The sequence below is a fragment of the Triturus cristatus genome, chromosome 4_2 (assembly GCF_964204655.1).
Source record: "Triturus cristatus chromosome 4_2, aTriCri1.1, whole genome shotgun sequence".
Lineage (NCBI taxonomy): Eukaryota > Metazoa > Chordata > Amphibia > Caudata > Salamandridae > Triturus > Triturus cristatus.
In genome coordinates, this window is record NC_140586.1 from 567321735 (window position 1) to 567345894 (window position 24160).

Below are 24160 nucleotides of genomic sequence, written 5' to 3' on the forward strand. Positions count from 1 at the left end.
ATCTTGGAAGTCTACCTTTTGCAAGATGTCATATTCAGTGGAGTCTTTAATGTAAAGTTTTCGTTTCTTTGAGTTGATTTTTCTGTTTTGGAAACAATTTAAGAAAGCTTGTTGTAATTTTCTTTTAAGATCTAATCAATTTTATTTTGATCCGTCGACGTGGGGCCCCTAAAAGGAGTGGGGCCCGTAAGCCAGTGCCTGCTTTGCCTATTTGGCAATCTGGAACTGTCAAGAAGTGTTAAGGAAGCTGCCAAGTCTGGTCTGTAATGATAAAAGGCATTGTGGTGACACTGCTGCACAAATGTTGGAGTCATACAAGGCTTTGTTGATGAAATATTCTTCATCCATCTCTTTCATGTCTTTTAATGTCTTTCTCAGCCCCCTGCAGCCCACAAAATATATCCGCCACCCTGATTCATGAGGGCTTTGCTGCGGAAGTGACGTGGGAGCCCAGCAGTGGAGCAGTCTTGTACATAGTGATAGCGGAAGGAAGCATCGACAGAAGCCCCCACAGCTGCCAGACACAGAACACAGCCTGCGAGATTGACAACCTGTTGTGTGGAAACAAATACAGCTTCACAGTCATTGCAGTGGGGGTTAGCAGTAACACGACTTCAGACGTCAGCTTCTCTCTGGAATCTGGTAATATGTAATGCTGAACAGAGCTCAGCTGATAAAGTGTTTCTTGTTACAAATCCCATGCATGGTGGAGACAGACAGGGAGACTGAAAAAGCAGGGAGGGGACTATGGGCATGAAGAGCTTGGTGGAAAGAGTGGAGGAAATACCATCACCAAGGAAAACAGGATACTCATGTGATGTGTTTAAGGGAACATTTGAACTAAGACATCATTAGCTGTGGAAGGTCTGGTGTACAGTAACTAGTTTGGCCAGATCTATCATCTGTGGTCTGATGTTGTCAGGTTATGCATTTCAGTTTCCTCATCAGAGGCACAGCAGGTTGAATGCAATAGGCAATTTGACTGCCTTGATTGTTGTGAAATTGTATGGAATAATAACACATTAGGACTATGGGATTACATCCTTCTTTAGAGAAAGAGGGGTCATCATGGCCAGAAGTAATACACATTCCTGAGGAACATGAAGCGCACATCCTTTCTGTCACACACCCTTCTCTCTTACTGCCTTACCCTCATCCCTCACATGCACATGTTTACCCATCATTCTATTTCGCTGTAATCTCTTCCGGCTTCTTCTTCCACAATAACTCACCTTCTCTCTCCCTTCCTCTCACCACTCACTCTTCTGTCTGCCTGCCTGCCTTCTTCTCTTACACACACCCTTCTCATTGCCTTACCTTACTATGCTGTCTATTTCCTCATTCTCATTTACCCACCTCACACACATACCCGCAACATGCTCCTTTGGTACTTCTATCCTAACCCCTCTCTCGCAAAGGGAGGACCCTTATCCGCATTCCTCACACCTTGCGCTCTGTCTCACTATCGTCGATGATACCCTATTTCTCTGTCTCCTTTCACTATCATCCTCAACTCACCTCTTCGTCTTAGACACCTTCCTCTCCCCCTCACTATCCACTCTTGTACCTTCTCTTAACACATCTTCCAGTCAGACACCTCTCTCTGGTACTATGCTCTGGAATTACTCCCCCCCTCCTGTTTCCTTCTCGATATTTCTCACAGTTCTTTCTCTCTAAAGTTCTCCTCCCTATTATATCCTAATCTTGCACATCCTTCAATGTCCCCTTCCCATCTCTAACCCCTTCTGTCTCCCACTTCCTCCACTTGCCCAAGCTCCTGTCATGCACATCTCTCTACTTCCTACTGCTCACCCTCCTTTTACTCTGTCACATACACGCCCATTCTCCCATCTTCTATCCTGCTTCTGTTTCATAGACTGTATCAAACCATTTGTCTTTTTCATTTCCTATTTCCATCACAGAGATAATATTTGTCCTCAGGGTCTCCAGTACTACAGGTCCACTCCCTGCCCCCTCCGTCTAGTCCCTCTATGTTTTCTACCAATTTGTTCTCTGTACTACATCAATGCATCCCCTACCTAAACCTACATTTCCCTGTATACTCTTCCCTCTCCCTCACATCAGTTACTCTGCTTCTCATCCTGACTCTTCCTGTCATCCTCTCAGCCCTGCCCGTCCCTGTCTTTCTGCCACCCTTGTATCTTCTTGTATCACCCTGCCACTCATCCCTTATCATCACAAACCTCTCACTGGGTTGCACACACAGTGGGACTTCATCGCTTCTCAAATCCTAAAGGAATCAGAAGAAATATAAATGGAAGTGCTAAGACACAGAAACACTATTAGCAATTAAATTAATCTCAGCTCCTCAGCCCTCCTCGCCTCTCCCTCGGCCACTGAGGAAGAGACAGCAGCTGCTTGTGCAGTGCTCCGTTTCTCACCACAGGTTTCTGCTGCCTGCTAAGAACTTGCAGTCATTTGGAAAGGTGGGAGTTGCAAAATCTGTTTTTCCTTTTTTCCTGCATGCCATTGCTTGTGCCTGTGGTCACAGTGTACCCAGGTATAGCATGCTTTGCCCGTTCTGTGCCAGGTTCTGACATAAGTGGAGCAAGAGTAGTGGTTTGATAAGATAGTGTAGAAATCTAGAGAAACTGTATCTAGAGTACAACAGGGAGACTGCAAGATATTCAGAGGCCACTGCAAAGGACTTGAGGAGTGTTAGTCAGGCTGGGTCATGGGAGAGTTTGGGAAGAAGTAAAGCTAAAAACAAAATAATTAAAAATATATTATTTTAAACTTTACATCACATTATTTAACTGGGCGGGTAGAACTGTCAATTACAAAAATATCTAGCAGTCACTTGTGGGGAATACTCCATGGACTGGAGTACCTGCCCAATATCACTGGTTTAGGGAAACACCTACCTTCTAATGCAGCTCTGCATCTTGTGTCTCCCTGAGTCAAATACTGATTTTGTATTACTGACGCTATAGACACCAGATTAACTTAGTTGAAAAGGTGACAAGTATTTAGCAGGTTTACTTTTCACCCGTTGGTAGGGTGGTACAGTCAGGTATCAATAATATGCTCTGGGATGTGGAGGGTTCCATCTACCCTTTGGTAGGTTTCTACAGAGAGGCCATCTCTCGGGAGAAATCCCAGGTTCAGCTGCCCTGTGCTTAGTTTGTAAAAAGAATGAGTCCCAGTGCCCGAAGTGCTGCTCAGAAGCCCACGTTGCAATTAAATGTCAGTGCGCCGAATACCAAGGCTGCATTGTCTTGAATCCACCCCATGCCTCTTCAATGCACTATCAGACACTCCCTGTCCCCTTTTCTCACTCTTGCAGGTTCCGGCTTTCTCCGTTTGTGGCGTATTTTTCCGTCTTTCTCTTCTTCTATCTTTCCAGTTGGTATGTTTTCCCTCTCTTGCTTTTGGTTAACGTCTGATAACAAAAAATGAGCCATCCCCAAAAATGAGTGTTGATGGCCCCCACCAACAACCACTAGCTCAAACCAAGCACTGCAGCTGGGGGAACAACCTTTACAATGCAACTTTTACAACGCACTACACTTACAACGCATTTTTTACAACGCAAAATGCATTACAACGCACTACACTTACAATGCATGACACTACAACGCATTTTAAAAAACTACCTTTACAACGCATTCCATTACAACGCCTACCATTACAACGCATAATATTACACTACACTATCCAACACTTACCCTACTGTTGCACCCCCTGGAGTTAGAATAGTAATTTTTACCCCTATACTATCCAACACTTACCCTACTGTTGCACCCCCTGGAGTTAGAATAGTAATTTTTACCCCTATACTATCCAACATTTACCCCTATACTATCCAACACTTACCCTACTGTTGCACCCCCTGGAGTTAGAATAGTAATTTTTACCCCTATACTATCCAACACTTACCCTACTGTTGCACCCCCTGGAGTTAGAATAGTAATTTTTACCCCTATACTATCCAACACTTACCCTACTGTTGCACCCCCTGGAGTTAGAAAAGTAATTTTTACCCCTATACTATCTAATACTTACCTTAAATGCAATTTAATATTATGCGTTGTAATGGTATGCGTTGTAAAGGTAGTTTTTAAAAATGCGTTGTAGTGTCATGCGTTGTAAGTGTAGTGCGCTGTAATGGATTTTGCGTTGTAAAAAATGCGTTGTAAGTGCATGCGTTGTAAAAGTGTGCATTGTAACGACATACATCCCTGCAGCTGCCATACTGTCGCTCTTTGCCCCCCCATTGAACAGCTCCCAAGAAATGCTTGCACCATTTTTTCATCCTTTGGCTGGAGAGAGATTACATCATGTAATCATCTCCGTTTGGATATTACCACTCAGTAAAGGGGACAAATACATTCCTCTCAGGCAGTTATACTTACATTATGAAGACTTTTAATTAAGCCTGGACAGAGTTCGCAGAGCACGCGTAGTGCAAAAAAAACTCCACAGTGCTACGCGGAGCTCAACATACGGCGGAGTGCGTCAAACAAATGCCATTCGTGGTGATTTTCAGTGCAGGGTGTTTGTTCACACTGTGCAATCATTGTGAACGGTACCATGCACAGAGCAAGTAGAAGCTGCTTCCTTTCTGCCGCTCGAGTTGATTTTTTACTCAAGCAGCGGCTTTCTCAACGGGGGGTTTCTCAATGTGAGCAGTCGCGAGCATACGCGACCGATCGCAGTGAGAAATCTGCCACCCTCATTGAGAAATCTCACTGGGAGGTTGATTTTCCATGCTCGCCAACTTGATGATGAAGAGCGCGAACAAGTTCCGCGGAGTGCAGAAAACTCCGCTAACTCCGTGAGCGGAGCGGAGTTCACCGCCAAGACTTACTTTTAATAGGAAAGCCTGAAGACATAATGAGGACCTCAGATATTAAGCGCGGATTAATATTAATTAGTGGAGAAGGTAGAGCGAATTGAACAAAGAAGGGGACAATATTTAGTGGCTCAATGATGAATTGGGGCATGGAGATTGGATTTTGGCGCATTTACTGGTGCATTCATTTAGATTCTCAATATCTGAGAAGGTTGATCAATGATCTGTGCTGAATGAGACACAAACGGATAGAGAGTGTGCATGTGAGAGAGTGAGAAAGGCAGTGAAAGAAAAAAGGGAAATATTGTGCGTTTGAGAGAGCGAGTGATAGACTTCACAAGAAGAAATGTTGTTCTACCATGACCATGAGGGTTTCCAGTAATAAGAAATCACAAGCTTGTCTGAAAATATGTGGATGTTGCATTACTGTAGGCAAGGATTGAAATTACTATGACATAGGTGAGTGTCCCTCCACAAACTAAGGGCATTTGATTTTAAAAGTATTGCGTATTTCAAAGCTTAAATTATATCTGCTACAACACCTTCTATCAAGCCTCCAGGTTCTTGAAGATGCAAATCGGTTCCTTAATACTGATAATTTGCTCTACTGAAAGTTATCAGGAAGCGTGTAGTTCATTTCATTGTGCTATAATCATTCATGGACCTAATTGGTCGACTTTTGAAAATGAAATGTTAAAAATAAACACAAACCCAAGTATTAAATGTTTTACAAAGTGATATACAAGTACATCCAGGACCATAAGACTACCTGAATGGCATTATATGCCCATGACATACATGGTACTTATTGTCTATTTCTAAGTATATTTTAATAATTGATATATATTTTATATATTACACATTTTATGTTTTAGATTTCCAGTGGTTGGAAATCCATTATTCACATAAATTATTTATTTTTACCTGCAAAGTATGGGTTTGAAGGCACTAGTGATTGTAAAATAACTATAGCCAAAGTGATTCTGTCAAGGGTCACTCTGTAATGCTAAGTAAGTATACAGTGATATGATATTAAGATTTTCAGTATCACTTTTGTTGGTGATAAGCCACCTTCACATCTCTAGTTTACACATTTGTCTTTGTGAGTTGATTATTGAATATATAGTACTTATTTACACAGAAATGACATCAAGAAATGTACATTGAGCATCTTCACAGTACAGTCTTTAATCCTCAAATTCTTTCATTTTATCCAACACAGCTCCCTGCCCTCCACAGGATTTTACAGCTGTATTGCACTGTGACAGCAACTCAGTCTCAGCATCATGGCTAGCAAGTGAAGGAGCCGTGTTCTACACTCTGCTAGCCGATGGATTTGAGGGGGGTAATGCCTCTTGCAACACAACAGCTGACCACTGCGAATTGCTCGGCCTTCCATGCGGGATGGAATACAACCTCACAGTAGTCGCTGGGTCAAGCACCAGTCGAAGTGTACCTTCAAACACACAAGCAATAAAAACTGGTAATACTTTGCTCCAGTATGGGTCACATTTACAAGAGATTTATGTGCAAAGCATAAGACTGAAATTGAATATTTCATCTGGCCTGAATCAGTAACTCAAATTAAAAATGTTTTCTTTGTGACTCTTTTTTCTCTCTGTAAGCGGACCAAGTAATAAGGCACTGTCTCTTACATGTCGATTGTTCACTGATATCTCTGTGTAAGAAAGTCAGGGGCATATTATCAAGACAGGCGATACAATTATCGCCGCTTTAGCGGCATAGAACTGCCGCTAAAACGGCGATAATGGGCTTGATAATATGCTCTGTGGAATTCCAATTGAAGCCCATGTTAGATGTGAAGGACATCTAACCTGAGCTTCAATTGGAATTCCATAGAGCATATTATCAAGCCCATTATCGCCGTGTTAGCGGCAGTTTTCTGCGGCGATAATTTTATCTCCTTTCTTGATAATATGCCCCTGACTTTATTACACAGAGATATCAGTGAACAATCGACATGTAAGAGACAGTGCCTTATTACTTGGTAATATGCCCCTCAGTTATAAATTGGGGTGGATAGGAATCCACCAAAAGGATTATAACTACAAACATGTCAGGGTAAAACACAGTTTCAGTAATTTTAACTTAGGCTCAACCCACTGCTATGGCACAGAGCAGATAAGTTTAACTTAGGAAAATGTTTAAAATATTTGGCAGTAATTAAGCTATTTAAAAGTCAAAATGCAACACAATAAAAATCCTGAAACCAAATAAATTATACAAATAGAAATAAATGAATAATTAAAATTACACCAAAACAACAATATTTCAATAAGGTGAAGCTGAGATATCAATTTGTAAATAATTAAGGAAAGAAAAAGTAAAGTGCCAATCAGTCATTACTGTTCACAATTTTGTTGTGGCACGATTTTGGGGTGACCATGTAGGAGTGCAGGTCAGTTACACCATTCGGGTTCATCTCTGTCAAAGATTTTTCCTCCTCGCTTAGGGCCTTATGTAGGTGGCCTGGCATTTACCACTTCATAAATACCGAATCATACCGATTCGGTATTTATGAAGTGGTAAATGCTATGTAGGTATTCAATCGGTAAAAATTACCGATTCGTAGAAATTCGGTAATTACCGAATCGGTATTTACCGATTCGGTAATGAGGCATACCTTCCCATTGATGGGAAGGTATGCCTCATTACCGATTCGGTAAATACCGATTCGGTAATGGGGGGAGCACATGCAAGGGTGGCAGGGTGTCACATTGACACCCTGTTGCACCCCTGATTCGGCCATGTGTGCACATGTGGCGCACATACATGCCCTAAGGGCATGTATGTCTGCCACATTGCACACTTAAACGTGCACAAAAATGCTTTTTTACACCTATTCGTCATTTACCACCAACCTTTAGTTGGTGGTAAATAACGAATCCCCACACCCACCACACACTCCCCCTACATCTCATTTCATGATTCGGTATTTACCGAATCGGTAATTTTACCGATTCGGTAAATACCGAATCATGAAATGATCCCCCTACATCCCAATGATCCCCCTACATCTCAAAAGCCTAAATACCGGTCGGTAACGGTATATTTACCGAAAATCGTCCGTTACCGACGGTATTAGGCTTCCTACATGAGGCCCTTAGTCTCTATTGTAAATCAAAATACTCCAGTGAGGCAAGGTTGCAGGCTGTATCCACTGAAGTCCTCTTGAAACCAGATTGCAGTGAGATGAATTCCCACTGCAGACATTGGTTTGGTGGAAAAAGCTTGGAGCAGCAGAAATTCTAATTTTGTGACCACCGTAGTCATCGCATTTGGCGGATGCTTTTCACACCTTCACCTGGTCAATATTTCTACTTTCAGACTTCGGGCCTGTGCCAAAGCCGAGCAAGCACGGCTGACTGTATTACGAGTTGCAAATGTTCAGCTCATAATACGGTCGGCGGTTCTTTGCTATTCCCATGGTGGTGCCTGGAAAACAGGCACCGCAATGGGAACAGTAAAAAAGTTCCAGTACGGCATGGACATGGACATCCATGCTGAGCTGGAACGTTGTGAGGGTACAGACAGTGGGGGCACATGTTGTGCCGTGCAAGAACACAGGGTGACCTACAGGGCCCCCATGGCCACCCCGCCATGGGGATACATTCAGAGGGCCACAAAAAGGCTGTGGTCCAAGAACTCGTAATATGCTGAGCGTTGTGGCATTCCCTGGTGCAGCCAACGGTCCTGTGCAGCAGTGATTTTAGAAGTCATAATACGGCGGACGGTGGACCCCCACTGATGCACCATCACGAGTCTGGTGGTCAGAACATCACCAGACTCCTAATCAGGCCCATAGTCTTTTTTATGGAGCTCAAAATCCTCCAGCAAGGCAAGCCTGAAGCTGTGTCTGATAAAATCCTCCAAAATTGGCCACTGTTGCCTGAGACCCCGATGAATCTCCGTAGGTCTTGGAAGTCTTAAAATCTTCTAAGTACCAACTTTTCAGAGTTTTTCAAACAGCTCCCTTGGTCACTTCTAAAACTGACAGGACCTAAGGGAAAGCACACAAGGTCAGCCAACTCAATCAATCATGGAATTGTAAGCGTGCTACTCAACCGTGAGGGTCACAAGGCGCTGGGGGAGTGGGGGAACATCAACAGGTCTGTTTTAGCCAAAGAGCCAGGTATTGAGAGTCTTCCTGAAGGTGTTCAGGGAGGGGGCACGTCTGATGTCTGCCAGGAGCTCGTTCCAGGTCTTGGCCGCGATGTAAGAGTAGGATCTTCTGCCTGCTTTGGCTCTGTGGATGTGAGGGGTTTCGGCCAGTGGGCGGTTTTTGGTACGTGGAGGGTGATTCTGTTGTTGAGGTATTTGGGTCCGGTGTTGTGTAGGCATTTGTGGGCATGAGTGAGGATTTTGAAAGTGACTCTTTTCTCCACGGGGAGCCAGTGGGGTTTTGTAGGTGTTGGCTGATGTGCTCGTGTTGGGAGATGCTGAGTCTGGCGGCGGTGTTCTGTATCGTCTGGAGTTTGCAGAGTGAGACTTGTTTATGCCGGCGTAGAGTGTGCTTCCTTAGTCTAGTCTGCTGGTGATGAGTGTGTGGGTGAATGTCTTCCTTGACTCGGGGGAATCCATTTGAACACCTTACGGAGGATGCGGAGGGTGTTCAAGTAGCTGGAGGAGACGGCATTGACCTGTCTGTTCATGGTGAGGGATGAGTTGAGTGCGAATCCGAGGTTTCTGGCATGGTCCGTGGGGGTCGGTGGGCTGCCGAGGGCGGTGGGCCACCAGGTGTTGCCCCATGCTCAAGGGGTGGATCCAAGGACGAGGACTTCTGTCTTCTCGGCATTGAGCTTTAGGCAGCTGTTGGTCATCCAGACTGTGATGTCCTGCATTCCTTTCTGGAAGTTGAGTCTGGCGTTGTCGGGGTCTTTGGTGAGGGAGAAGATGAGCTGGGTGCCGTCAGGGTAGGATACGATGTTGGTCCATGGTGTCGGACAATGGCGGCCATGTAGATGTTAAAGAGGGTCGGGCTGAGTGATAACCCCTGTTGGACTCCGCAGGTGATTTCCGTGGGATCGGAGAGGAAGGGTGGCAGTCTAATCCTTTGGCTTTTTCTGGTGAGGAATGATAGGATCCAGTCTAGGGCGGTTCCTTGTATGCCGGCGTTGTAGTCTGGCAACGAGTGTGCGATGGGAGATGGTGTTGAAAGCTGCTGACAGGTCGAGTAAGATCAGGGCTTCAGAGTGGCCTTGGTCAAGGATGGTGCAGATGTCGTCTGTGGCAGCAAGTATGGCGGTCTCGGTGCTGTGGTTGCTTCGGAATACGGATTGGGATGGGTCGAGGATGGCGTTGTCTTTGATGAATCTTGTCAGTTGGCCGTTGACTATCTTCTCCACAACTTTGGCCGTGAAGGAGAGGAGCAAGATGGGCCTGTAGTTCTTGAGGTCCGTGGGGTCTGCTGACGGCTTCTTGAGCAGGGGCCAGACTTTCTTCATGTTTCCATTCGTCTGGGAAGGTGCCTGTTTTGAAGGTGGTGTAAATGGTGTGTTGAAGTTCGGGTGCGATGGCAGTGGCTGCTCTGTGGAAGATGTGTGGGGAGCAGGAGTCGGTGGGGGCCCCTGAGTGGATGACTTTCATGGTCAAGGCTGTGTCTTCGGGCAAGATTAATGTCCAGATGGAGATGGTGGGCTGTCTGGCGTGTCTGGGGGGCGGGTTGGCTGTGGCATCTTGTGGGTGGTCGACAAAGTTGTCGTAGAGGTTTTTGATCTTGAGGTGGAAGTAGGTTCCGAGCTTGTCGCAGAGATCTTGGGACGGGGTGATGTCGGTGGCTTCGCTGCGGGGGTTGGTGAATTCCTGGATGACACTGAAGAGTTCCTTGGAGTTGCTGGAGTTAGCGAGGATTTTGTTGTGGATGAAAGTCCTTTTGATGGTTCTGATTCGGTTGTGATAGTCCGTCATGGCGTCCTTGTAGGTGGTGTAGTTTTCGGGTGTCTTACTGTTTCTACAGTTCTTCCCCAGGCGTCTGCAGGTGCGTCTGGCTTCTTGGAGATCGGTGGTGAACCAGGCGGCTTTCCTGTGGCGCTGTTTGTCAGGGTTTCATAGCGGGCGAGCTTGTCTGCGCCGCTGTAGATCCACGTGTGGAATTCCCTGGCTGCCAGGTTGGCGTTGTATGTCGGGGTGTGGTTGTCTCGGTTGAGGGTGGAGTTGAGTTGTTTGTCAGTTACTTTACTCCAGTTCCTTCTTGGTGGGCGTGGGGCTGGTTTGGGTTTGTCGACAAGGAAGTGAACGCAGTGGTGACTTTACCCCTGTTTCTTTTTGGTAGGGGTGTGGCTGGTTTGGGTGGCTAACTGACCCTTGGAGTCCACTTCCTAGTCCTGGATACCAGTGGGAGCAGGCCTAGCCCTTCAGGTCTCCACACAGGTCTCAAACAGCAAGTCCAATCTTCTATTCATCCACAGGTCCGCACAGTATATGAAGAGCTGTGGATGAGGTGTCACTTTTGTAGTATTTACTAGCAAGGGTGAACCTTTCCACTTCTGCAGCACATCCTGTTTGTCTTACTGTAAACTATGCCACAGTGCATTACTTTATGTAAAATCCAAGATGTTACAGCCCTCTTCCCTAGTAGGTGGGTTGTCTGCCAGACAGTGGTATGTTTAGTTAAATGAGCAGTCCCGTCTTCCTCAGCTACACCATATTGATTAGAGGACCACCTCCCTCCCTCCTAACTCTGGACCGGTGCCAAACTGGCTACAAAGAACCCAGGAAACAAGACGTTTCTCTTCCCCAGGTCTCCCTTTACACTTAACTATGAATGGCCAGGCCTCACCCCGGATCCTTTCATGTTAATGAAGTTCCTGAACCCTCTCTCCTGCCCTTTGTGAGGTGATATGTGCCACATACCTCACACCCATGTCTTCTTGCTAAACGGCCTAAGCCATTGTTTCTGCTCTGGTGGCAGTTTTCACACTTCATGAAGGGGAAGCACTGACTGGTCAGATGCTGGTAGGCTAATTGCAATTAGTCTACTGGAGGATCAGGTAGGCAAAGTCTTAACTTTTTAAAAGTCACTTTTCATAAATTTTCGCCACTGAATTAGTAACATTAAAAATAGTATTCGGATTATTATAGTAGCTTGTCCCAAACCGAAATGATTAGAGTTATGATTTTATCCTGAAATGTAGGGGGCTAGTAACTGTGGGTACGTGACAACACAACATTTTTGTATATACCACTTTTAAATATTTGTCATCCTAACTTGTGGGCTCTTAAGCCTTCTAAGGAGCAACTCACTTTGGGCCTCATGTAGGTCGCCAAATACCGGTCGGTAACGGCCGATTTTCGGTAATTATACCGTTACCGACCGGTATTTTGGCTTTTGGTATGTAGGGGGATCATTTTTGAATTCGGTAATTTACCGAATCGGTAAAATTACCGAATCGGTAATTTTACCGATTTGGTAAATTCCGAATACAAAAATGAGATGTAGGGGGAGTGTGTGGGTGATGTTTTGAGTCGGTATTTACCACCAACTAATAGTTGGTGGTAAATAATGTATGGTTGTGTAAACGCATGTGATAGCGCTTAGAAGTGTGCAATGTGGCAGACATACATGCCCTTAGGGCATGTATGGGTGCCACATGTGCACACATGGCCGATTCAGGGGTGCAACAGGGTGTCAATGTGACACCCTGCCACCCTTGCAAGTGTTCCCCCCATTACCGAATCGGTATTTACCGATTCGGTAATGAGGCATACCTTCCCATCAATGGGAAGGTATGCCTCATTACCGAATCGGTAAATACCGATTCGGTAATTACCGAATTTTACCGATTCGGTAATATTTTCCGAAGGATTACCTACATACAAGTTACCACTTCTTAAATACCGATTCGGTAACGTTCGGTATTTAAGAAGTGGTAACTTGTATGCTACCTACATGAGGCCCTTAATATTTAAAAGTAGGGTTCTTTCCTCTCAAAAAAGGTCCTTGTGACAGGTTTGCCTGTGTTTTAAAAGCTGCATCAGTCAGACTGCTCTGGCCTGAAGCCATTTTTTCTGTCAGCCTAGTGGATGACACAATACGTGCTTCAGTTTGCAGGCAACATTTAAATGTCCATGCTGTTGGTGCATATTTTGTGCACCGTATGCAATGGCCATAGTGGTAAATTAAATATGCCAGTTAGAGATTATCTTATTTTAACATGTTTTAGGGATTAGCACTTTTACACTGGGGACCTGGCACGGTACCCCAGTGTGCAAAGTTCAAAATCTAGTAGCATCAGTCCACAGAAAATGGGGGTGACCACGCAAAAGAGGCCCTTTTTCACTTTGCACTTAAATGGATGAGATATCTGTTAAGCTTTAGGTACACTTCAGAGGGAAATACACATGCTGAACATTTTTTTTCTTTATCTGGGTTGTCCTACATAGGGCTACGTCACAGTGAGGAGATATTAGAAAACATGTGGATTGATCTGCACTATTCGTTGTCTATGAAGTACCATAATGCCTAATAGTGACAGCGTGCGTTTTAGTGAATAAACAAATAAAATATGAAGTCAGAACAAGGCATGTGTCTTGATCAAAATCAAGTGAATTTCTCTTTGTTGTCTGAAGTAGTATGTAAAATACAAAAGGGCTTCCTTTTATAGCACTATTGAAACATACAAATCTGGGGGGTGTACTTTTTGAAAGACAATTCAATAAAAACAAAAGAGCACTATATATTAGATAAGATCGAATTACTGAGAAAAACGAAAAAGACTAGAAATGTTTAGGAGTCAGTTATGTTTTTTTCTATAAAAAGCATAAGAGGGCTAGACAGAGGAAAAGAAGACAGGGTTAGGGCACATAAATGCCAGAATAATAAAGAATTGTTAAAAAATATTAATTTACAAAAAATTAATCAAACTAAGTTAAGGAAGCATGTTAACTTTCTGTTTTTTGATAGATGTATAGGAAATGAAGTTTATGGTAAAAACAGATTTCATTTCATCACGCAATATGAGGCAATTTAGAAGTCAAAATGAAACATTCACTAATAAGTGTGTTGCTTCAATATTAATAACATAAGACAGTTTAAGCGTTTATTTTTAGGTAATGGGGATGCAGGGTGCATCATTCGATAAAACAAACATTCAAATATTTTTATTAAAAACGTAATCATTTTTTAGTAAGATAAATACAAATGCAATTATAAACTCCAGATATGAAAGAGAAATCCATAAATGGTTGAAAATGTAAAAAAAAGATATATGAATTGCACAAAACTCATTATGCACACAAGAAAGATCCTAAGAACAAAAAATTATTTATACAGAAATGCTAAATGAGCCTATAGATATTTAGTACCTTCTGAATATGTAAGCTATCAGTGATTATGTGGTTATGTGGCATTTATTTGTCTGACTCAAAAAAGTTTACTCTAAAACTTGTATCCACTGTCTGTCATTATTTCTTATAATTTCTTTTGTATTTTTTCTATTATCACAAATGTTGTTCTTTTCTTGGCAAATTTTGATACTTTTTATAAATGAGTTGTTGAAAGAACATCAAATATTTTTAATATATGAAACCTGGGGCGTGGCTGAACCGCCAAACTTGGCGGCCACAATGTAACTGAGTTTCAACGTACCTCATCAGAATCCTGGCACGATCTTAGTGATCCTTGGCAGCAGGATCATTGAAAAATCCTCCCTGCCTGGGTGCGGTTCCTGGGCTGCCAGGAGGACTGTCGCAATCGTTTGCTGAGCCTTACTGGTGCCTTAGGCAGCTAAGAGCAAGGGCTGTTTGCGGAGCCTGCCAGTGTGGACTGAATGCATCTTGCGGCAGCAAAGAGCAGGGCAGGCTCAGCCCTGGGTGGTGGCATTCCACTGGACTGCTGCTTGCTCCGGCTGGGGGCGAGAGGGCTGCTGTTGTCATACAGTAGCCCAGAGCGAGGGCCTGCCGGAGTCAGGCCGCGAGCTCTAGCGGCTGTGAGGTTTTGGGGGCTGCCGGACCCTGGATGGTGCTGCCCACTATCATCAGCGCAGCAGCGTCAGAACAGACTGTTCCCTGCCTCCAGGCTGTCATTGAAGGGTTTTTACTCCCCGGTCGACCCGTCTTGCGGCCCCAACGCAGATGCACATGACCCTCGACTGGGCTGCACTGTATCCATAAGTTGTGGATAACTGCAGGTGGTTGAGGCCATCTGTTCCTAGTGCTGACCCATCCCGGATCCTTGATGAGGGCTGGTAGGCCGACCATGTGCCAGCACTGGAGCAGTCCCACAGAGGTAGCTTGCACTTTTATCTTGAAATGTCAATGGGCTTCTGGACTGTATCAAGAGAGGAGCAGTTTTAGGTGCCACACACAGACGTAATCCTGATATTTTGCTGCTTCAGGAGATGCATTTGCTGGGCAATAGGTGCCCCGTCCTTGCCCAGCGGTGCACGTGTGTACCATGCAGGGTTCACCTGAGGTTCCTGAAGGATTGCCATTTTGATTCGCAGGAGACTTTCACTTAAGTTACGCACATTTGTCATGGAAGGTTGGGGAGATATGTGACGCTCTCTGGCCTCCTGGATGGTATCAGGATCTCAGTGGTCAGCTCTCCCTCCACTGATGGCATCATTCTTGGGGGCGGTTGGCACTCTCCTAGCTGGACTCCCAGGGAGACCTGGTTTCCTTGGGGGAGACTTCAATTGAGTGGTGGACATGGGGGTAGACAGTTGGCGTGGGACTGCAGAGACGAGGGGCTGTAATTCTTCACTAACTGACTTTCTCACGGCCCTGGGCATTGTGGACCCCTGGCAGGTTTTTCATCCACATGAGAGGGCTTACACCTTTTATTCTGGCGCACACCAGTCCTTTTCCCCATTGATTACTTTCTTCACTCACGCTGTGATATCCACAGGGACCTTAGCACGTAAATACTAACTAGGTGACTCTTTGACCATTGCTCCCTTGAGTTAAATGGTGGATTAAGAATACAACTCCACACCGCCACTGGCGCCTTGATACTTGGCTCCTTTTTACGCCTGAGCATAGCCTGCACATCTGCGCTAGAGTTGAGTCTTCCTTACATATCAATGTTGGCTCCGTGGCCTCCTCAGGCATGGTCTGGGAGGCCCTTAAGGCCACCATCTACAGAGACATCATTAGTCACCAATCGGGGGTTCACAAGTGACGAGATCAGACACTATTGGACCTGGAGGCTAGAGTACACTTATCAGAACCCCTACAGCAGGTACTCCTGTCTTTGGTCACCATTAGAACTTTTAGCCACACACAGCACAATATCAAGCAGCTACACGTGGATGAGGCTTGAAACGCATAGTGCGTCACCCAGTCAAGTAATTATCAATGGAACAAGAACGCCAGCAAGACTCTCCATTTGTTATGTTTTAATACTCTCAAAGAAGATCTGATTACATGCATAATTTATCAATTGGGGGTGAAACTCGCTAGCATGGCGGATATTGCAGATGAGTTCGCAGCATACTATGCACCTCTTAATACGAGAGAAGACAGACTGGGCAGGGCGGAATGGGAGCATTGTCTCCATGAGCTTCCACTACATCGGCTCTCAAATATGGAGCGGGACTCGCTCAAAGCCGAACTCGGGGAGGAGAAACTTTTAGCAACCCTGACCCAGCTCCAGGTGGACAAAGCCCATGGCCGTAATTGTTTCCTGGATGAATTTTTCAAGGCTATTGCCTCAAAGATTATTGGCCTATTACGTTCCATGCTTCTAGAAGGAACTGATAAAGGGTGTTTGTCATCGGTCCTCTGTATGGCAGATATTGTGATGATTCATAAACCTGGGAGACCTCCCAAAAGCTGTTCCAAGTTATCATCAGATATCTTTATTGAGCCTGGAGACCAAGATTTTTCCAAAGGCATTGGCCAATCAGTTGATACCAGTCATTGGATCACTGGTGACCAGAGACCAATCTGGCTTTATGCCCAAAAGGGCCACTAGATACAATATCGCAGAGTTTTCAATGCCCTGGCAGATAGGTTGCTGGGATCGCTGGCCCTTCTTTTAGTCAACTTCAAGAAGGTCTTTGATTCGGTTAGCTGGTCCTATATGTTCTTATTATTGGAATGCCTCAATTTGGGTCCCTGTTTCCGCCATTATGTTCAGCTACTGTATTTCGGGTTCATCTTGGTGGGGGGGGTCACTGAGCCTATTTCCTTTGCACCAAAGGACAAGGCTGGGCTGCCTCTGTCTCCCCTCTTATTTGCTCTCATCATCGAGCCATTTACTGAATGAATCAGAATTGATGCATAGATGATGGAATTGGCATGGGCGCTGGGCCTATAAAACCGCATTTCCTTATATGTGGACGAAGCTTTAATTTATCTCGGTGACCTTGCCATGTCATACCACAGTTGAAACATATGCTTCATACTTTCAGTGACCTCTTGGGTCTCCACCTCAACAAATGTAAATCTACTCTCTTCTTCGTGGGCACTTCCCTGGTGTATGACACATGGTACAGAGCTATGCATGTCGTACTGGATGGGTTCTGCTTTTTGAGCGTTTTTGTCACTCGAGATTCTCAGAGAGCATGGGCAATGAATGTTCAGCCTCAAATCAAGGGAGCGACAACTGACGTGAAATACTGGTCTGCCCTCCTATTGTCCCTGCTGGTCAGATCGCCGGTATTCAACATGGTGACATTGCCCCAGCTACTTTATACACAGCAGAATTTCTCTTTCCTTGTTCCTAAAACCTTTTTCCAGAATGTTAAGGCGGTGACGCACAATTTTTTGTAAAACGGAGGAGTAGTTTGTATAGCCCTACAGAACTGCTGTAAATCCACGTATGATGGAGGTATTGCCACCCTGGATACTTACAATTACTACTGCGCGACCCATCTGGTGGTGATCAACTAATTTTAGTTCGAACCTGAGAGTGACCCAACCTATGCGCTGGAGAAGTGGGCGATGCTGGAGACCTCATTGCTCCACCTGTTGTCAGGGGGCTTGATGCACACTGCCCTTCCTCCGGCTACCAAGGTTGTCCTTACCTTGTGGCAGACAAGGTGGACTGGATGGGGGGGCAGGCTTCCGCCCGAGACGCCCCTGTGGGCAGGATCAGCCCTTCCTCAAGTGTCTTCTCTCTCGGGCTTCTGCATGTGGGATCTGATCCGCATCTCTCATTTGAGAGATGTGATGGAGGAAGTAGGTATTAAGACCTTCGCAGCTCTTCAGGTGGAATTTGACCTACATCACACAAGTATTTCTGCTATCTGCAGCTGTGCCATGCCTTGTTGCCCTATGATAGCAACTTCGCGGACCTTACGGACTAAAGTCTGCTTGAGGCAAAACTGCTGGTAGATGAACTGCTGGATCATAAAATATCCCGGATTTACAAATCCCTTGTGGTTAATACTCCTGACACTTTCGGTCTTCTTCAGGTTGCGTGGAAAGAAGATGCAGCCCCTTTAGAGCTAGTGGACTGGCAGGACGCGCTGATGGTGCCTAGAACAGCAGCCACTGCGTCACAATAGCGCCTTATCCAGCTCTAGTACATCAGACCTATTTTACTATCTCTAGGATCTGGAAGAGATGCTTAAGTTGTCCCCATGGTGTCTACTCTGCAACCTCGCGGAAGGTACATTACTCCCAATGATTTGGGACTATAGGGTGCTGCAGGCCTTTTGAGCCGGGGCTCTGTCGACCATGGGGCAAGTTTTGGGGTGGAAGCGACCTCGGGCCCTTAGGTGGTGATACTGCATATATATATTGACTTGGATAGCAGTCAATATAGGATGGCTCTGCTGGGTGTGGCCCTAATCTCTGTGAAATGTGACATTGCCCGTCACTGGAAGGACACTTAGGCCCCCTTGGTAGAGTCCTGGTGCGAAGGGTAGGATGTATCTAGAGGACCCAGTTTATAAAGCCCGGGGTTGCCCTCAGAAACTTGCCAAGGTGTTGAGGGAGTGGGAGGCCCACATAAGGCATAATTCTTGACCCAAGGACACTCGATAGGTGGTCCCTGGATGATGAAATCCAGTCCTTCAGGGGCGCTCCATGATCCTTTCCCCGGGGTTGGGACCGCCGTTCCTTGGGGCCTGGAACGACATTCCCTCCCGCCGCATCCTAAACACCTACACCCTAATATGGGCATTCACGGATGGAGGGTCAATAGCGGAATAGCTGTAATTGTCATACTTTATTTGGCTTTATGTGTTATCTTCTCTTTCCCGGTGCTGCAAGGCGGAGGACGGCAGCCTGGAGACCCCCACCTTCTGGAATGCGTGCATATATGATCTTCTGTTGAACTACATTGTATTGTGGTTTATGTTGACCCATTTTTTGGCCACTGGTGAATATGAGCGTGTTGTCCATCAAGTTGCCAGATGCGCGGATGTCGTACCTGTATTGTTATATTCACACACTTGCTTTTCTTATTGCAATAAGCCTACTAAAATGTTTCCCCAAAAAAACCATATGAAACCTCTCCAATGGCAATGCTACACCAACACAGCATTGTTTTATACTAGATTATTCTACCAATGCGTTTTATTGCAGTTATTCTATAACCTGCAGGTTTTAATAAAGGTAAAGTCTTTTTTATGTGGAAACCAAATACTGACTTGAATTAGCACCTTTAAAATAATTGCCCCCACTTAGTCTCTTCAAGATATTTTTGATTATATGTCCACTATATTAACTTCTATAAAGCTCAGGCCTCTTGAAGAGAACATGGAGGGCTTCATGCCTCAAACACCCATGACTAATTCCTGTACTAAGGCACAATTAAAGATTTTACTCTCTGGCTTCTTGACATTGATTCAAGGTTATCTACTCGAGCCTAGACCTTCTCCTCAGTAAATACCATTTTGTCTAACTTGATATCATCTGAGCTAATAGACCTGAGTATGGGTTGCTTTGTTTTTCAGGACTTTTTCTCGTTGCCCTTCATGAGCAACATGTGCCTTTATCCAAAATTTAATCTATTTTGACTGAGTGTCACCTATGTGCATGCATCAACCTAAAGTATAAACATTTATCAGACAAAAAGTGTCCATTATTGCAATATTTACCTCCTAGCTAATTGGCATCTACAGTTATAATGAAAAGAGACACTCTGGTTTTTTCAACCCTTTGTCAATTTACACTTGTAGCATGACAGTAGGAACATATTTCACGCGTCAGGCATCCTTTCTTTGGAAATCCTTTAATGATCTGTCCAATCAGCATTGTCATGTTGTCTTTTAAAATGAGTTTCCTTTGTTGCACTCGAGTCACTAATGACCAAGTGCCTTGAAGTGATTAACTCAACACCATTTACTCTTGATTTCCTAAAGAAGCAAAATAATTTAGAAGGAAGCTGACCCAAAGAGAAACCCCTGTACAAAAGACCATGTACATAAACACCAATAATGCTAGAGCTCAGTCGTAGTACATCACTCAAACATTTAGCTATGCTTCTTCTCGTTGAGCGATGGAGGCTTCTCACGAGCCATCACATATCAGCGTAGAACCCATGAACGCTATTCATCTTTCTTGAACAACAACACTAACAAATACATGTTGTTTCTCTTTAAAGGTCCTTGCGAGCCAGAGGATCTCATTGCCTCTATAAACTGCGACACAAATGTCGCTTTTCTCTCATGGCAACCAAGTGCGGGAGCTCTGTCCTATGCTGCCTTCGCAACAGGGCTGAATGTGAATACGGAGTCCTGCAACACGACTGATACCTTCTGCGACATCAGTGGTTTGGACTGTGGCCAGGTGTACAACGTGACTGTGGTAGCTCTTGATGATGTCTGCCACAGTGTGCCCAGTGCTACCGCTGAGCTAACAACAGGTAAAAAAATTATTTTAAATGGTAAGTTTATATATAGATGTGTGTGTGTATGTCATTTTGCAACTCATAAATATGGGACATATATATATATATATATATATATACACATATATATATTCACTTAAAAAACCATAGGTTTCACACATGTTATAGTTAGGTGGACATTTCACTCGTAAAAAACCAATGAAATTCCCCTGTTATAGTTAGTTCAGATAACTATAACTCGCGCGCCCGCAATCCACTGCTCATGACGTCACATATTACATCACTCATGACATGGTCAGTGGCATCACTCATGACATCACTGATGACATCATCCTTTTGATAGAGTGGCGGTCGCGCGAGTTATAGTTATCTGAACTAACTATAACGGGGGAATTTCATTGGTTTTTTACGAGTGAAATGTCCACCTAACTATAACATGTGTGAAACCTATGGTTTTTTAAGTGAATTTGCAAGGTTTTTTAACTGGTAATTCCTAACTGTAACGTGTGTGAAACCTATGGTTTTTTCAGTGAATTTGTACGGGTTTTTAAATGCTAAGTTATGTATTTATTATTATATTTTTTATATATTTATTTTACAATAAACTACGTATTAAAATGTTTTTTTTTCTTTTATGGTTTTTCACCGCGCGATTTTAAAAAAAATAAAAAATTAAAAAAAAATGTTTTTTTATGCCTTCGGGGTCCTTCAGGGACCCCCTGACAAAGGCTAGGGGGTCAGGAACTCTCTACCCTGCCCCCTTTTCACGTTCGCCACCTTCCTTTTTCACTCTCGCACTCAAAACAAACAAAATGGCGGCCGACACTTCCTGATTTCGACCGATTCCAACGTTGACTGACATGTAACCACCAATCAGAATTACGCTTACGCACGTTAGGGTGCGCGCACCGTGCGCGCACCGTGCGCGCACGGTGCGTGGCTATAGATATTTATGTACTTTAACTGCAATTTTTTCAGGAACTACTGAACAGATTGACTCCATATATGCAAAAGGCACATCCCTGACCTGAGGACTACCTCTCTGCCAAATTTCAAGCAATTCTGTTCAGCCGTTAGGGCTGTACCTTTGACTAAAGGTCCTATGGGAAAATGCATGGGGAAAACGTGTTTTGGGACTCCCCTTTTTTCTCGGCCCCCGCTTGACGAATCCCCCCCGAGACTTTCAGGGTAGGAGCTGAGCGGAGCGCCCCATTAGTTTTGAAAAGTTCGCGAGGATTCGTCAACCGGCGCCAAAGTTATACAAAATAGAATTTTGAGATTTCCTATGGAAACACGGTCCTAACTATAACTATCTACTGGCGACCACCAGTAGATAGTATATATATATATATATATATATATATATATATATATATATATATATATATATATATATATATATATATATGAAACACCAAACGACTTCCAATATGAAATCACACGGACACCCAGGAGATTTGCAGTTCAGATTGATTTATTAACTGCAAACACAACGCGTTTCAGCTTTCGCCTTGTTCACGCTCATGGCGAAGTTTTTTGAGTAAAGTTAAATACACTTCAAAGTCTTTAAACACAAAAGACAGACTGCTTACTTCAGTAGTATTGAAACTTTTTACGATAGTGGCGGCCATTTTAACAGTGTCAAGGTGATAAATGAAACAACTGTGTAAAATATTTTTTATTGGAAGTCGTTTGGTGTTTCATAATTGGGGCTGCCGATTACCCCTGCACGGACCGCCCTACCAGACAGCCTTCAAACTTTATCGGGATCGTGAAATATATATATATCTATATATATATATATATATATATATATAAAGATGCTCAGAGTGCAATATATCGTTTGAAGCGTGAGGATGGCTATTATAAAGCTTGGGTGGGTCAACCAGCATTCTCTCTGTGAAAGGCAGACAAAACATAACCATTTGGTTGCAGTCAGCACTGTCTTGATAGATGATACTTGCAAACAGCAGCTCGAAATCCCATCATTTTAAGAAAAAAAAATATCTTTGAAAACAGTAAAAGTTGCCTTCAAGAAAATTTCTAATTACTTACAGACATAGCAAAACATTTTTTATTTTGTTTACTACAGAGTACAGAAAGCACATAGTATATAGAGAATTATTCAACGTACCATTTTCAATAAGCATTTCCGGTTTTAAAATGTATCATTTGATGTCAAATAAATCAGACTAAACCATGTAATATAAAAATATATAGCAAGGGCCTGACATCTCACAGCACGGTGACATCTCTCCAAGGCTAGTGCAGCTGAAAATTGGAGCTGCACAAAATTGTCCCTGTTGACCCACAGAAAACAAAATGCCAGAGGAAGGGTGGACACAGATGTGCATTAGGAGGCCAATTGCAGGCTGCTACAGGCTGCAGGCTTCTACAGCAGTCGTTCTTAACCTGTGGTCAAAGAACCCTTGAGGGTCCATGTGGCCTACTCAGGTGGTCCAGCACTGTTTTACAAAATAATAGAATCTTAACGTGAATACATTTAAATTAAAAAGTATATTAAAATAAACAAAACCTTTATTTAGATGTAATTGTGAATTAAACAAAATATTTCAGTATTTGAACATTTGGGGGCTAATTCCGATCCTGGAAAAACGCTGTACAAATCGTGGTATGGAGCGTTTTCCCCATACAACTCGTACTTGTAAGGATTCCCCTACAACCTAGGAAGTAGGATCCGTACAAATAGACGCTCTCCATACAAATTGTAAAAAAGACCATACAACTCGTATATACAAGCGATTCCGATTCGGATTGCCCTGTACGCGACGTTCACATGTATTCCCGGCAGCAGTTTACAACCCGTCAAGTACGATTCGTACAAACGGCACTCCGTACGGCTCTTTTTTTACAGGAGCCAAAAAGTGCCGGGAAAACATTGTACGCCCCGAAAACAGTACGAGACGGACCCCCCATGTACGCGTCGTACACCCCATGAATACATGGGTACGGTGCATATGTACGGTGTGTACCGAGGACACGGAAAGTGGGGTACGGTGCGTATATACACGCTGAAGGGGTACTGGTCGTGTACGCACCGTACAAGCACCGTACCCCAAAATCGCTTGTGTACGCACCGTACCCCAAAAGTGCGTATGTACGGTGCGGACCCCAAAATCGCATATGTACGGTGCGTACATGCGCGATGTTGGGGTACGCTCCATACACACGCCTCGCATGTGGGGGGACCCCTGTACACCTCATACCCCTATACGACCCGTACCCCGGTACGAGTCATACCCCCAGAACGAGTCATACCAGGGTACGAGGCATATAGGGGTTCGCTTCGTAGCCCAGTACGAGTCGTTCCCCGTATACAGGCCATTTTCCATACAAATCGCATGCTGCCAACCCGGTACGAATCGTACTTGACGGGTTGTACAGCCTTTTTACAAATTGTATGGTCTTTTTTACAAGTCCGTGTCGTACAGCTTTTCCCGATCCGATTTGTAAGGATCGGGCCGATCTGTATGTATTTTTCCCGTATGAATTGTACTACACGGGTTGGAAGGGACTTGTACGATTTGTATGGAAAAAAATACGCATCCGATTTGTATGTA

At 44.2% G+C, this 24160-nt stretch overlaps 1 protein-coding gene across 1 annotated transcript in view; it reads left to right on the top strand.

Annotated features, from left to right (window-relative positions):
• Nucleotides 1–24160, top strand: part of LOC146834707 (uncharacterized) — a 293340-nt gene that overhangs the window by 225805 nt on the left and 43375 nt on the right. Inside the window, exons 46-48 of the mRNA XM_085602223.1 lie at nucleotides 379–642; nucleotides 6039–6299; nucleotides 20334–20594. Of these exons, the coding sequence (XP_085458349.1) occupies nucleotides 379–642; nucleotides 6039–6299; nucleotides 20334–20594 (786 nt within the window). The remainder of the gene's footprint in view (nucleotides 1–378; nucleotides 643–6038; nucleotides 6300–20333; nucleotides 20595–24160) is intronic.